The 14,966-nt window shown below is 35.9% G+C and overlaps 1 protein-coding gene and 1 long non-coding RNA gene across 2 annotated transcripts; both read left to right on the forward strand.

Moving 5' to 3' along the window:
• Positions 1–6: 6 nt before the first annotated feature.
• Positions 7–1,093, forward strand: LOC104849945. Its single transcript, XR_776859.1, has 3 exons — positions 7–136; positions 326–483; positions 936–1,093. It is a non-coding gene; the product is annotated as an uncharacterized LOC104849945 (long non-coding RNA).
• Positions 1,094–1,122: 29 nt separating this feature from the next.
• Positions 1,123–14,651, forward strand: CUNH3orf14 (chromosome unknown C3orf14 homolog). The gene is made up of 4 exons (XM_010606580.2): positions 1,123–1,323; positions 3,040–3,163; positions 11,968–12,042; positions 14,285–14,651. The coding sequence occupies exons 1-4, from the start codon at positions 1,271–1,273 to the stop codon at positions 14,411–14,413; spliced, it is 381 nt and encodes a 126-aa protein (XP_010604882.1). The 5' UTR covers positions 1,123–1,270; the 3' UTR covers positions 14,414–14,651.
• The last annotated feature ends 315 nt before the right edge of the window (positions 14,652–14,966 follow it).

Consider the following 14,966-nt stretch of genomic DNA (forward strand, 5'->3'; position numbering starts at 1 on the left):
GCGGCCGTCACAGACAAGTGACCGGCTGGGCTGTCCGCCATTTCCTTGGAGCTGCGTGAGTCGGCTCGGTTGGGGAAAGGAAACCGGAAAGCGGGCGGCGAGGTTTGGCCTGCGGTGCTGTGAGCCTGAAGGAGCTGTAAGTAGCCCCTCGGGGGCGAGCGTGAGGGGGCCCGCTGTCCGCGGTGCTGAAGGGAAGCCCGCCCTGCCTGCTGGCGCGAGCGGGCCGCGCTCGGGCCGGTAACTGACCGCCCGGGCTTAATTTCCGAAAACCGAGGAAAGACTCCTCCCAGAAAGGAATCTCCTTCCTGTCTTTTTCCTCCCTTAGGTCAGGCGCCTCCAGCTTTTGCGCGGCCCCCAGAGCGCTTCACTAGACCTCTGTCCTTGTTGGTCCGGGCGCTTTAACCACGGTGAGCTCGCTCCTGCTGGAAACTCACGAACCCGGGTTGTCCTCAACTCCTCAGAAGAGAGGGCTGCGTAGCCAGGGTAAGGTGGAGGTACTTAATGGTGCTTCCCCGCGCAGTCACACATGAAAAATACTTTTCTGTTTGGAAGAGAGATGGTAGAACTGGGCAGTCTTCCAATAGAAGAAAGACCATGAGTTTCCAGTTGGTTCTCATACTTGTTTGCCTTTCTGTCTGTGTGTGTGTGCACACGCAGAAGAGATGGTGTTCCTGTGTTGAATTTTACAGAGTGGATTTTTTGCTGTCTGTTGATACAATAAAATGTTCACTAGTCTTAGTACCAGCTGCTTGTTTGTTTTTAGTTCCGATTAAGGTTAGTTTCTGGAGAAGAAAAAAGCGGGGGGGGGATGTGAAATATGTTGAGTTTACCTGATCGTGGTGTTCTTGGATGAATATGCCATAGTCAGAACCAGAGATCCTAATAAAAAATGTCTTTAAATGTAGTCTTTGATTTTATGCATTATTACGTTTTAGGGTTTATTTTCGCTTCTCAGAAAACCATTGGAGTGAAGTACTAAAGGATCGGATACTGCAAAGTTGAGCATGTGGTGCATGTAACTTCAAATATTTTATTATTTACCAGAAAGTTTATAACAGCTTTGATTGAAGATGTTCTCCTTGTTCACTCAAGAAATTTGATGTAGTCTTTGATTTTATGCATTATTACGTTTTAGGGTTTATTTTCGCTTCTCAGAAAACCATTGGAGTGAAGTACTAAAGGATCGGATACTGCAAAGTTGAGCATGTGGTGCATGTAACTTCAAATATTTTATTATTTACCAGAAAGTTTATAACAGCTTTGATTGAAGATGTTCTCCTTGTTCACTCAAGAAATTTGCCTTTCTAAAAGACATGAAGAAATGTAAGTTTTTTGTTTTTTCGGTTGGTTTTTTCTTTTTGGTACTGGGGATTGAACTCGGGTCCTTGCGCTTGCAAGGCAGGCCACCGAACTGCTGAGCTAAATTCCCGGCCCGAAATGTAAATTTTTAAAAAGGATAATCCTAACAGAGAGGATGTACTGGTTTCACTGCTGAAATGTTTGCACTGAGAAGATAAAAAATTGAAAGTGTGTCATTTTAATTTTCTGATGCTTGCTATTTTCATAGAGGGAATTTAAGTGTCTCTTAAGAATAACCATATTAAAGGTATAAATATGTTCTTACCTTACATCTTGCTACTAATTGCTAGATAAATTTCCCTTTGCTCTCACACTTTTGGGTGTCCTCCCCCCACCCATTGGTATTTCGTGGACTTCTGTAAACCTCTTATCTATTGCTAGCATTGTGTTCATGGGTATGTGACCTACACAGTCACAGGCTCCCAAACTTGGTTTAAAGCTCCAATGTTACAGTCTTCAATCATTTTGTCCCAGGTCCCTGAAAATTGTGTAGCCAGTCATGTTCCTACACTTAATATCAGTCTTCTTCCTCCTCTGTCTAAGTTTTCTTTTTTTTTTCTTCTATAATTAACAGACCCTCTTCCTTGGTCTTCTGAAATATTTTTCCTTACAAAAAAAACATGACCAGTCTGTACCTGTAGTACAGTTGTATATGTAAGGCAATATGAGACAGTGTTCTTTCAGAACATTCACAAATATTGGGGAAGGTGTTAAATTTACACATAACATTGGTATATTTTTCATCGTTTGACAGGTTTTCTTATTCATCTTTCAAAAGAATCCATAAACTTGTAAAACAAGCATTTGACCTGCAATCCACTTTTGAAGTGTATTATATATCCTAAAGTAGTTTGAAATTTACTTATAACTTTTTGCATCTCTCTTCAGTAAATGTTTTACCTTCTTGTGAGCATGTACAGTATATATACACATTGCCTCTCACTCATATATCAAACCATCATCTTTCTCTTGGAAAAAGAGGAAAAAATATTTTTATTGCTTCTTCAAACATATGGAAGTTTAGCACAATTCTAAATGTGTAACATGAGATTCAGGGGTACTGAAGTGTTAAGCAGAAGGTTTCATATAGCAAGTTATATCAATGTATGTGTGTGGGGAGGTATATATAACTATGTGTACAAGGAGATATGTATTACAGTTTGCATTTTCACCAAAAATTAAAACGTATCTTCAACATTTTAAAATAATTTCCAAAGACCATAGAGGCTAAAAAACAGAAGCATGCACTTATGGCACATATAAAGAATGTTAATGAAAATGAATAAATTTTACCTAGATTAACTTGATAGTGATGGCAAACCTTTTAAAGACGAGTGCCCAACCTGCAACCCAAAACCCACTTAATTTATCACAAAGTGCCATCACTGCAATTAAGCCTGAAAACTGAAGTTTCAATTTAGAAAAAAAATTCATACATTAACATCTTTTGTCTTAAAAGCACAATAACTCAAGTGCCATAGGTTTGCCACCACTGACTTAAGACTTATTGAACTAAGTTTTTCATTGTCTTATTACCAGACACAGTAATTAACTTTTAAAACAGGTTAGAGTCAAAGTGAGAAGCAATAAAGGAATAAATTTTGTATATTGGTCAGGCAATACAATGTTTGCTTTTAACATTTTTCCACTTTTTCCACTTTAATCTCCACTCTTTTCTAGAGTATCACAAAGATTACTGTTACTTCACCAAATGGAGAATAAATTTGGAGATCAAAACACAGACAAGGCATCTCAGCTGCAAGCAGCTAAGACTGCATTCCAAAGGAATCTTAGTCTTTTAAAGGTAAGTTTTCATGGCTTATGTATTGAAATTTTTCCCTTTTTTCTGAACATGCATTACCTAAATTTTATAATTTTGATTTATATAGTGTGGCATAATAAGTAGAATTAATGAGACAGTATCTTTTTTGTTTTGTTTTGTTTTTGGTACTGGAGGTTGAACCCAGGACCTTCACACAGAGCTACATCCCTAGCACTTTATTTGTATATTTTTTGAGACAGAGTCTTACTGAATTACTAAGTTTGCAGGCTAGCCTTGAACTCATAATCCTCCTGTTTTAGCCTCTCAGAATGCTAGAATTATTGGCATGCCACCACCACACCAGACAACATCTTATTTTTAAACCTGTATTAATTGGGTAAATAGCAATTACCCATAGTCTCATTTTAAATGAAAAAAATGAAGTCTGCATATGCTAAATATATTCAATCAAGTAGAAAATCAATGACTACAGGAGAAACATTAAGGTTATCTTTGTTCAAGAAGTAAAAGTAGAAAATGTACCTTTCCACTTTCCATCTTTTATTTTAAAGGGATATCCTAAAAGACCTTAATGTGCCTGTAGTATGTTTAGATCCAACTGAGAACTATTAAGCATTGTAAAAACAAGAACAATTTGATTTTTTCTTACTGTAGCCACAGTCAACACACAGAATTCCTGTCTATAATAACAGATTTCCCAGATCCCTTTGGATGGTTATAGAGTAGGTGGTCAAAGTCTATGATTGCGCAGGGCCTCACCATTTGGCCAATGTGCCCATTTGGAGTAAAATCGTATGTGTAACATTTTTGGCTGCTTGCTATACTTTGCTTCTTCCAGAATTGTGTGGCTTCATCCATAATTAAAACCCTAAAGTTTGCTTCCATTCAAGCTTCCAAGAGATCCTATGACTAAAACATTTGGTAGTAAGACTATATTATTTAAGTTATAAAGAAGTGTTTTCAGTTTTTTATTGTTAAATATTTTCATCGATAGGCATGATACAGTTATCTTCCATCCTCACTAGAGGATAAAGGAAGAGGAAAATTCAGTTATCTTCTCAGCTTCTGGCAGTTTGATCCACAGTAATTTAAGTCACAGCCATAGTGCTACCAAAGCATTCTATATTGCCATATGTCTTACTTGCCCAATGGTGTTAGCAATATTTATTTTTAAATGGAAATATATAGGATATTTTGGAATTTGCTGTGAAAAGTTAGAAAAACTAAATTAGAAAGCTTGATTGCTACCTGCCTGCAGCATGTGATGTAGTCACTGGTTTTCAAGTGTTTTTCTTTTAATGAGTATTTGATGAATGTCCAAAGGCAAAAAATGGAGACAACAAACTAAGTATAGTATAAATTAGATTTCTTGATCTGAAGGTATGTACGGGCTTAGATGATGTTAGAAAGCTATAAATTCTCTGATACCAAGAACTCAGACTTAACTGTGGTCAATCACTAAATTACATGGAATAGATTTGGAACTATAAGGAATAAAAGTAAAAAGCTATTTAAGACAACATTCTAAGAGATCTCACAGAAGAAGCTAAGCTTCCACTGTTTCAGTAGGCACAAGGCCAAGTATTTTATTACATTCTTAAAAATAGAACTAAGACTAGAAATATGAATGGCCCTATTAACGTTCATGGGTCTCTGAGCTATTTAGTTTGGAAATTCACAGGAAATGAGGTTGGATATAGGTTGTGAAAAATAAAGAAATTGATACTTACTATGTAGAGATAATACAGTACTGAAAGTAAATAAAAGGAAAATATAAGAAATATATGAGTGAATGTTTAAGAAAGATTCACTTACTATTTAGATGCAGACTGTTTTCAAGAACAGGAATGGTGGTATATACCTGTTAGCCTAGCACTTGGAAGGCTGAGGCAGGAGGATTGATGTGAGTTTGAGGCCACCCTGGACTACATAGTGAGTTTGAGGCCAACCTGAACTACCTAGCAAGAACCTGTCTTAAAGAACCAAGAATGAAGAAACTAGAGTTAAGAGGGGTACCTAAAAAATTGCCATACAAAGACAGTCCCCAGCTTAGGATAATTCACCTTATAACCTTTGACTTTACAAAAGAGTTAGTGTGATCTTTTCTCAGGCTAACAGAAAGTTTTTCGCCACTCACTTGTGATGCTGAGCAGTGGCAGCAAGCACCAGCTCCCAGTCAGCCTACCATTACAACAGAAAACAGCTGTACTCCACAGTGTGTGATGTTGCTAAGCTAGCATGTTAGGTGGGTTAGGTGTACTTATGCATTTTGATTTATAATATTTTCTAATTTTGATGGGTTTATGGAATGTATCCTCATCCTAAGTTGAGCATCTCTATATAAGGAAGATAATAAATCTGTTTTCATAGTTTTGAGAAATTTCAGTTTGATATAGTAATTTCCCTGATTATCAAAGTAATATATTCTTACCATTAAAAATGAAAAGATAAAGATGAAAGATTATACATATTTCTGTGTCACCCATGCAGGAGTGCATTTTTATATATTTCTTTTCAGTCCTTTTATAATTGTTTATTGAGCACCTATTAAATCACAGATATAGTCCTTGTTACTAGAAGTGGTCTCTTCCCTGTCTTTTTTTTTTTAAACATTTTGTGAATGATTATATATACAATTTTCATTCTGCTTTTCCTCATTTTTTAAATTTTGGAAATGTTAGTGGCTCTACTGTGGATATCATTATGGAAGTAAGATAAATAGGACTTGGGCCAGGGATTTAGCTCAGTGGTGCTGTGCCTGCCTGGCAAGCACAGGATCCTGAGTTTGATCCCCAGTACACAAAAAAAAAAAAGATAAATAGAACTTGACTTGAGAGTTTTGAATTAAGTGGGGAGTGCTGGACATTGGACCTAGAGCCTCACATATGCTAAGCATACTCTCTACCACTGAGTTACACTGCTAGCTCTAAGAAAAGACTAAATGGCATATATATATGGCACTAGATTTTAAAGGTTTAAATTTTTTAGCATTAAGGTACTTTATCAAAGATACATAGAAATGGACTTGATTTGGTCCAAAATGCCACCCATTCAGCCTTTCCTTGCTGCCTACCTATTGCTCCAAGAACTGTGAAAAACACTAGTCTGGGCTAATTCTTTAAACATAAGGAAACCACATAGTAACTACTCCCTCAAGAAAAGATTAAGTTATACATAGGATAAACACTTGAGAAATACTGCTCACACTTTATAAAAACATTTCCATTAAAACTTGCAATAAAAGTAAAATAATAGTAACAAAATAAGGATCCATTTTTTTAACCAGCCATTTTTTACTTGTTTAGATCTTCTGAGCTTTAACTTTTTAAAAAGTAGAACACTAGCATTTTATATTATATGATTATATCTTTATACTACCAAATACTGAGTTGAATCTTACGTACACAGCTGGAAAATACAAAAACTCAGATTCACATTAGTAATAAAGTTCTAAGATATTTGGGAAACTCTTAAGGTTTATTTATGATAGTGTAAAGATACTACACTAAAATGTGAGATGTAAAAGAACTTAAAAGGGGATATGTCTTAAACCTATTAATATTAGAGACTTATTTTTCTAAAATCACTTCTCACAAAGTTATATAGATTTTTTTTAATCTCAACAGAATTTTCATGGAAAGTAATAAAATGTCTATATTCATGTGAGAAAATAAACAAGTGAGAATATCAAGTATTTTCTTTTTTAGCAGTACGGAGGATTGAATTCAGGGCCTTTGCCTGAGCTACATTCCCAGACCATTTAATTTTTTGTTTTGGAGAAAGGGTCTTAAGATTCTATGTTGGTCAGGCTGGACACAAACTTGCAATCCTCTTGTTGCAGCCTACCAGAGTGCTAGGATTGTAGACATGCCACCAACATGCCCAACTCAAAGAAATTTTTTTAAAAAGGAATAATGAATAAGTGACTAATCTGATCAAATATTTGACCATATTAATAAATGGTTATGAATATAAGTAGTGAAGAAACCTCATAATGAGACTTCAGTCAAGAAATGTCATAAAAGATAGTAAACTGGCTGGGGAGGTATCTTAGTAATATAGCAATTTCCTAGCATGTGTGAGACCCTAGGTTTGATCCCAGCCCCACCAAAAGAGAAAGAAGAAAAAAAAAGAACACAAGTTGAATTCTTTCCCAATTAGTGTTAAATGCAGTTTATCTACCTTTAAAAAATAAACATAATTGGTATGGATCTGGAGGAGAAAGAATTTTCTTTCTATAAGTATTTCTACAATATAAACAGAGATCTCTCTTCCCTCCTCACCTCCTGGAAAACTTTTACCTAAAAAGGCAATTTTGTGGTAACATCGTCTTATAGGGAAAACAGATAAATACTCCAGGTTGAGCAGAAACAGAGAAATGCTGCCCACTGATGAGTGATGTAGACGCCTTTGTGGCCATTAAACAGAGCCTTCAACAAACTGCCACGCAGGACAGCTAAGTACATAAGTGTTCCACTAACTGCTCTTAACAAAGACAAAAGAAACAGATGAATACATTTAGTATTATATGAAAAATAATGCTTAATGAGGCACATACAATTTATTTCAAATATTTACTATAAAAACTCTCTTCTCACTGAGCCTTCACTGTTCTGTGTGTATTTAAGCATATCTTAACTCAGGCTTACCACAAATCTGAGCTCTCAGTGGCCACAGAAGTGAATGCTTAAGGCAGTGATAGTGAACCTTTTAATTAATGAGTGTCCAAACTTCAACCTAAAACCCACATTATTGGGAAGTGCTGACACTGCAATTAAACCTGAATACTGAAGTTTTTGTTAGAAAAAACAACTTATACCTTAACATCTTTTGTTAAAAACACCACATATGCCATAGGTTCATCACCACTAGCTAGCATATCAACAGTACAGATCTAGAAGCCCCATCAGATTCAGTGTTTTAGGGAAAACAGTTCCATAATGGGTGGAGGCCTCTCCTGGAATATGGACAATCATTGATAATTGCCTAGATATATGTATTATCTAGGTGGCAAAAAGTTATTCTCAAATTGTTTTTATTCCCAATTGGTGATTGATGTATGAAGAGAATCTTCCTTTTATCAGTTACTTGGTTACACTGAAGTACAGTTCTCAAGTTAAAAAGTATGATGAATACCTGATTCTTTCCTTATATGGACTTGTTTTTTTGTTTGTTTGATTGGCTGGCTGGCTTTGTTTTTATTTTTCTTCTATGCTGGGGATGGAATCCAGGGTCTTACACATGCTAGGTAAGTTCTTTGCCACTGAGCTACACTTCTGACCCTATAGCAGTGGTGACGAACCTATGGCATGTGTGTTATTGTGTTTTGGTTTGTTTTTTTTTAAGACAAAAGATGTTAATGTATGAATTGTTTTTTTCTAAACTAAAACCTCAGTATTCATGTTTAATTGCAGTGTTGGCATTTTGTGATAAATAAGTGGGTTTGGGGTTGCAGTTTCGGCACTTGTCTCTAAGGTTCATTATCACTGCCCTATAGTTTTTAAAATAATAGGTTGATTCTCTAGCATCCTCTAAAGATAGACCAGTGAGGTGTTGTTTTATTTTTAATTTATCTTAAATTTGAAATGTTTCAATCTTTTGCAGTTTTTTTTACTTGCATTCAAATTGTCCTATTTTTATCAAATAGAAGCTTCTTCAACTCAGTCCTGAATGTCTTCAACATAATCCTAACAGTCTTTGATAGTTTCCTTTCTGATATGATGAGTTCTTCAAGGCTCACTGGATACATTTGCTGTCCAGACCTAGAATTGGTCATTTATTTCTTTCATTTCTTTGAGCAGAAAATATATTTAGAGCTCTCAATCTGGGCACTTAGGACTATTTATTGCAACTTCTTTTGATTTTTTTTTAAAGATAAAATATGAGTTCCTTTCAGTACTTTAAATTTCATTATAGGATTGCAAGGTTCCTCACTTATAACCATTGATCTTGTGTGTGTAACTTCTATCAAAGATAACCAAAGGATTGCCCAACACCAACATAACCATGTAGTGCAATTCCACCTTATCAATGGGAGATATATTCCAAGACAAGGCCCCAGTGAAGACCAACTGTAGATAATGCCAAATCCTACACAAACCCATGCTAAAGCTTAATTTATAAAATTAGGCACAAATAAGTTTGTTTCAATAACTTATAGTGTAGAACAGTGATAATGTTTTGTAATAAAAACTGAATATGTCTCTCTCTAAAAATATTTTATTGTTCCATACACATACTATGCTGTGAGATGATACAATGCCTGTATAAATGAGATGAAGTAACTGATATATACATTGTGACATAGTAGTAGGTTACAAAATAAGGATTACCTGGACACATGGGATACTGTGACCATTTATAACCCAGACAACAGCTAAATGGCTAATAGACAGGTAGCATATACACTCGATACAGTGAACAAAAGATGAACCATGTCCTAGGCAAGACAGAATGAGATGTCAGAAGATTTTGTCATGCTACTTGAATGGCAAGCAAATTTAGGAATGTGTTTGTTTTTGTCAGGAAAGCTAAGGAATTTACATTTTCATCCTCTTTGTACTGAGTATCAATTTTTTAGTCTAGGGGAGGACATATTTAAAGTAGTTCTTCAAATAACCAGTCCCATGATAAATATGGAACAAAGTACAGTGAGGTACACTCTTGGCATGAATCATAATAATCACTTAAATCCTTACTGATTGAATATAGCTATAAGACAATAGCAATAGCACTGGGAATGAAAAAAATGCTAGAATAGGTATCCTCAAGGCAGAATCTAGAAAGCTTTGAAATTTTCACCGACAGGGAATAAGAACAGTTAAAAGAAAAGGATACAGCATAGGTATCTGGGTGAATAGAATTCCTACCGTGATTCATTCAGTTCATCCAGTAGGAAGATGATGAGCCTGGTTTTAGTAGGTTGAGAGATAAAGGTTAGGAAGAAAGGTTAGCTAGCTATCCCCGTACAATTACAGTTGAAGCTAGGTAAGAGACAAGTTTGAAAGGAGATAAAGTAAAAATATGAAAACAGATGTCACAGATCTTAACAAAGCCCACACTTGAAAAGAAAAATGAGCTAACTAAAGGAAGAACAGGAGAAGGTACTACACAAAACATCTAAGAAGTGACATAACACTGATGCTGAGGAAGTTTTTCAGAGATGTGGTAATCTTGGGGCAAAATGCTATAGAAATAACAGTCAAGTGTCTCACCATCAGCCTGCTTTACCAAGCCACATGTCCCTGCCTGTATCTGCTTCTTTTGTTGGCAAATCTGCTCTTCTATAAGAGATATCTTCAGTATCTTTTTATTTTCTGGTCTTTAAGAGAAACAGGATGTTTTCTTCAGTACTCATGACACCTACATCTGCCACTAACGACTTTGTAACTGTTCTTAGAATATTGAAGGAGTGGTTATTCTCTTTCTGTTGTATTTATGTGATTTCTGAAAGCAAAAATTAATTTTTCCAGGACCTTGTAAAATCTCAATGTAATCACAGAAGAGTTAGTCTTCTGTGTCTGTTGAGGCGTTGGCATCAAATGCTCTTTAGCATGTGTCTTAGCCATAAACTTCTGGTATGGGATAGACATGCTAATAGATCCATTTTTTAATCCCTAAATTGACATGTTCTTTTCCTTCAAATCACCTTCCTCCAGACAGCAGGTGCATTAATGGTTGTGCAACTTTGGGGAGTCCCTTTAGGGAATTTCCTGTTTTTCCCTTTTACATTTCACACCCATTCCTTGCTCCTGCCGCTACCATCTGCTGTCTTTTTTCTCCTGTTCAGCACTGGCTTCTTCACACCCCACTCCCACGCCCTTTTCCATCTCTCTCCGTCTGTCCAACAGCCTCTACTCAGATTGCTCCAATGTGTGTGTGGATCAAGAGAACTTTCTCTTTTCTGTCAATTCACTAAGCTCAGAGGAGAAACAAAATTTACATAGCTTTGGGCCAAGGCCCCTATGAACTTGATAAAACATAATAAATGGGCAAAAGACAACATAGGTACTGATTTGGGAACATTTCTTAAACGAGACTGAAATGTTTTTGTAAAAATTTACAGAATCCTACATTTCTGGGCATGTGTCATGCATGTATCAAGTTAAAAATTATACCTTAAGTTTACAATGTTTTTACAACCATAAGAGAAAATAGATGCATCTGCAAGTAAAACTACAAATTAAAACATGGTGATTGAATAGCGCACCAGCTGAAGGATTACCTAGCAATAAAACTTACCATTGAAAATAACTTAGAAATTTAGCTCTAAAAATTTAGATCATGTAGTGAAAAGATTCTTGTCATAAAATACTTATAAATAGTATAAAATTGAAAAGTGGAATATTGAACAAATGATTGTGTGTTATCAATATACCATTTGAATCATTTGGAGAGACTAGAACTCTTCACTTTTAGAGTGAGCACAGTGTGGGTCTGAACACCTGCATGTTTTTGTATCTGAATACAGTACTTATTTTATCCATCTGGTTGTCGTGACATAATTTTAAAGCTGGTTAATGCTCTAAGCATTTTTAAATGAGGTTCTTTTTGCAGGAATTTTTGGCATTTGCCAGCAATTCAAAGTGAAGAAGCAAAACATGGAAGAACCAACCCCTTTCTATTTTAAAGTAAGGTACCCACTTTCATGGAAGTGTATTAATTGAACTATTGTCAGTTCTCTTATCTTGGTGTCCTTCCATCATTTCAAACTAAGTATAGAGAAGAGCTCAGGTGAAAGGTTTGGGATACAGATGCTAGTCTTACAGTTATCATTTGTAATCTATAAATACATTTTGATTTTTAAATGCTCATATCTGTTACAGGACATAGAAGCAGCTGAAAAGTCTCTACAGAGTAAGATTCACCCACATCCACCATCTCAGGTGGCTTCTCTTGAGGTGAGACTCTTAAGGAATAAATGTAACTAGACAAACCCTAACCTATTTGTGGTGCACTGTGATTTAAACACTGGTCGTATGCCTGTATTTCCCAAATTTACTTATTCAGTAAAACAAACAAGATGTGTTTGATTTATCTTGCTTTTTTTTTTTCTTTTGTGGTACTGGGGATGGAATCCAGGAGTGCTGAGCTACATCCCCAACCCATTTTTTTTTTTTTTTTAATTTTAGACAGGGTTTCCCCTAAGTTGCCCAGACTGGGCTCAAACTTGTAATTTTCCTACCTCGGCCTTCCAAATACTTAGGATTATTGTGCCCAGCTCTGATTGATCTGTTTATATGTCCACAAGTACCATGTCTTACATGCAGCAGGTAATTAGTATCTTGAAAAAAAAATTATCTAATGATAGTTTTATAACTTGCTGTGTTATTTTCCCCTCATCACACCAACAACAATGTAGTCTAAGTCTTAGGATGACAGCATGCCCAGAGTGGTTTTCCTCTTAGAGCTGTCAGAAGTAGCACTCAGTCCCTTCACAAAATGTAACCTCTTATTTAAATGCATATTATTATACAATATAAGTGTGGCTTTTGTCTGTTTTATTTAGCCAAATTCGAGAACAGATTGGGAAACTGGTTGGCAAAAACAAACCATATTTGGTATATGTGTATGTGAGAGTGGGAATTTACTACATACAAAATAGTTTTTTATATATTTTAATGACCTTTTTCCAAATACAGTTTTACTACCTGCTGTGCATATGAATAGATTCAAAACTAAAGGCTTAGGAATTTCCTCCTCAATTTTGTGCCATCTAGGGTAGTATGAAAAAGCAGTGATTGAAGACAGTTATGCCTTGGCATGTCATCGTCGTTGTTCAGTTCTCTAACACCTTCCTCTGGCAATAGGAGTTAGTCCTACTATGATTAGTAAAAATACTCCCAGCCAGACCTCCAAGGTATTTTTCTTAACTAGTCTTGCATAGCAGGATGACCTTAATTTTAAGTAGGTTAGGTTGTCTCTCACACCGCATGCATAGATGTGTAGACATTTAGAATCCTTTACCATTTCAACTGTCAGATTGCTGTACCTTTTTAATTCCCAGGGAATAATTATATGTTCTTTTTTTTGGTACCATGGATTGAACTCTAGTCCTTGTGCTCCTGAGGCGGGCAGCAGAACAACTGAGCTAAATCCCCAACCTACATGTTCTTAATGCTACCCAACTCATTGGCTGAATTTCCCAAATGAGACTGATGGTATTGAGCCAGTATAAAATGCTTTCCTGTGACAGAAGAACTTTGGCAGTATAGTTCTCTTTGGCTGCCTTAGGATAGTCACCCAAGAAATCAAAGCTCCCACCCATGGCATGATGATACTGCATGAACTTTTATACCTTACAGACCACTAGAGTCAGATCAATAGGAATACAGCACCTTACATCCCAAGGTATCTGTACTAAAAATGTTTATATTATGCTGATATTTTCTCATCACACAAAGATATTTGAGAAAAATGAGTTTGTCCAAATTTCGTTTTTTTTTGTTTGTTTTTGAGACAGGGTCTCACTATGTATATCAGGCTGTCTTTAAACTTACTGTGTAGCCCCGGCTGGCCTTAAACTGATGGCAGTCCTCCTTCCCCAGCCTCCCAAGTGCTAGGGTTACAGGTGTGCACCACCACACCTGGCCTTTCAAGTATTCTTTTAAAAAATACAGTGAATATATATTTTGCACATTCCTGAGGGTCCTATACTATAACATACTGGTTAGATTTTCCTTCCTAATCTCACCCCACATCAAATCACTATGTGTTAATTCTGAGGAATTCATGTCTAATCATTGTATTGTAATAATTTCAATGTAGGTAACCATTTGGTGTAGGGGATCTGGGACATAGATATTTAATGTGTGGTAATCATAAATGATACCACTGACAATAATCACAAAATTGGCCACAAGAGGGCGTGTAAAGTCACAATAAAATTCTAAAACCTGTAATTCTGCCAGGCTCTGGTTTTACTGAGAAATTGAGAATTAACACTAGTAAGTAGCCAGATTTTTTTTTCTAAAATTAACATAAAATATTCTGTAGAGAAAATGCATTCTACATATATGTGTGTGTGTGTATGTGTGTATACACGCACACACACTTAAGTGAATAAACATTTAGACTATTATGAAGAGCCAAGTTCAATTGCTTGATACACTTTTTTACTCTTGGATTTTTTTTTTTTTCCAGACTCGTTACTGGGCATCAGTAGAAGAGTATATTCCCAAATGGGAACAGTTTCTCTTAGGACAAGCACCATATCCCATTGGTGTTGAAAATCAAAATGAAGCGGAAAACATCGTTCTAAATGAGGCATAGTAATAACTTCTTCACAGAAACATCCTTAATGAAGCTGAGTATTAAAGAGCTTGTGGGTAATTGCAGGAACTTTAGGAACTGAATATTGTTTCATTACCTCTAAATGACAGTGAAGATAAGAGACTCTACTGAGAAGTTTTTGATCATCCCTACCATTCAGGGTCATGAATCTGCTTCTAGCACATCCATGGGAACTGTTAAAAATTAATATTAAAGTGTTAATAAATTATTGAATCAGTGTGTGTTGTTGTTTAGAATATTTATAGTCATTCTCATCAAAACAAGTTGATTTGGATTTTAAGTTAAGAATCTTTAGCTGGGCTGGGTATTTAGCTCACTGGTTCTGCTGCCTGCCTCACAAGCACAAGGACCCGAGTTCGATCCCTGGTACCAAAAAAAAAAAGAATTTTAGCTATTTTATTGTGTAGATAAGGTACGGGATCTAGGTCATCATGTGCTTTCTATTATAGTTTATTTTAACAAATGAAAAGACAGTGACACTTAGCTGCTTTAGTATACAGTATTAATACTTAGCAGAAGATAGATTCCTAGG

This window comes from Fukomys damarensis, unplaced genomic scaffold, assembly GCF_012274545.1.
Source record: "Fukomys damarensis isolate Sample0158 unplaced genomic scaffold, DMR_v1.0_HiC HiC_scaffold_28, whole genome shotgun sequence".
NCBI classification, from domain to species: Eukaryota; Metazoa; Chordata; class Mammalia; order Rodentia; family Bathyergidae; genus Fukomys; species Fukomys damarensis.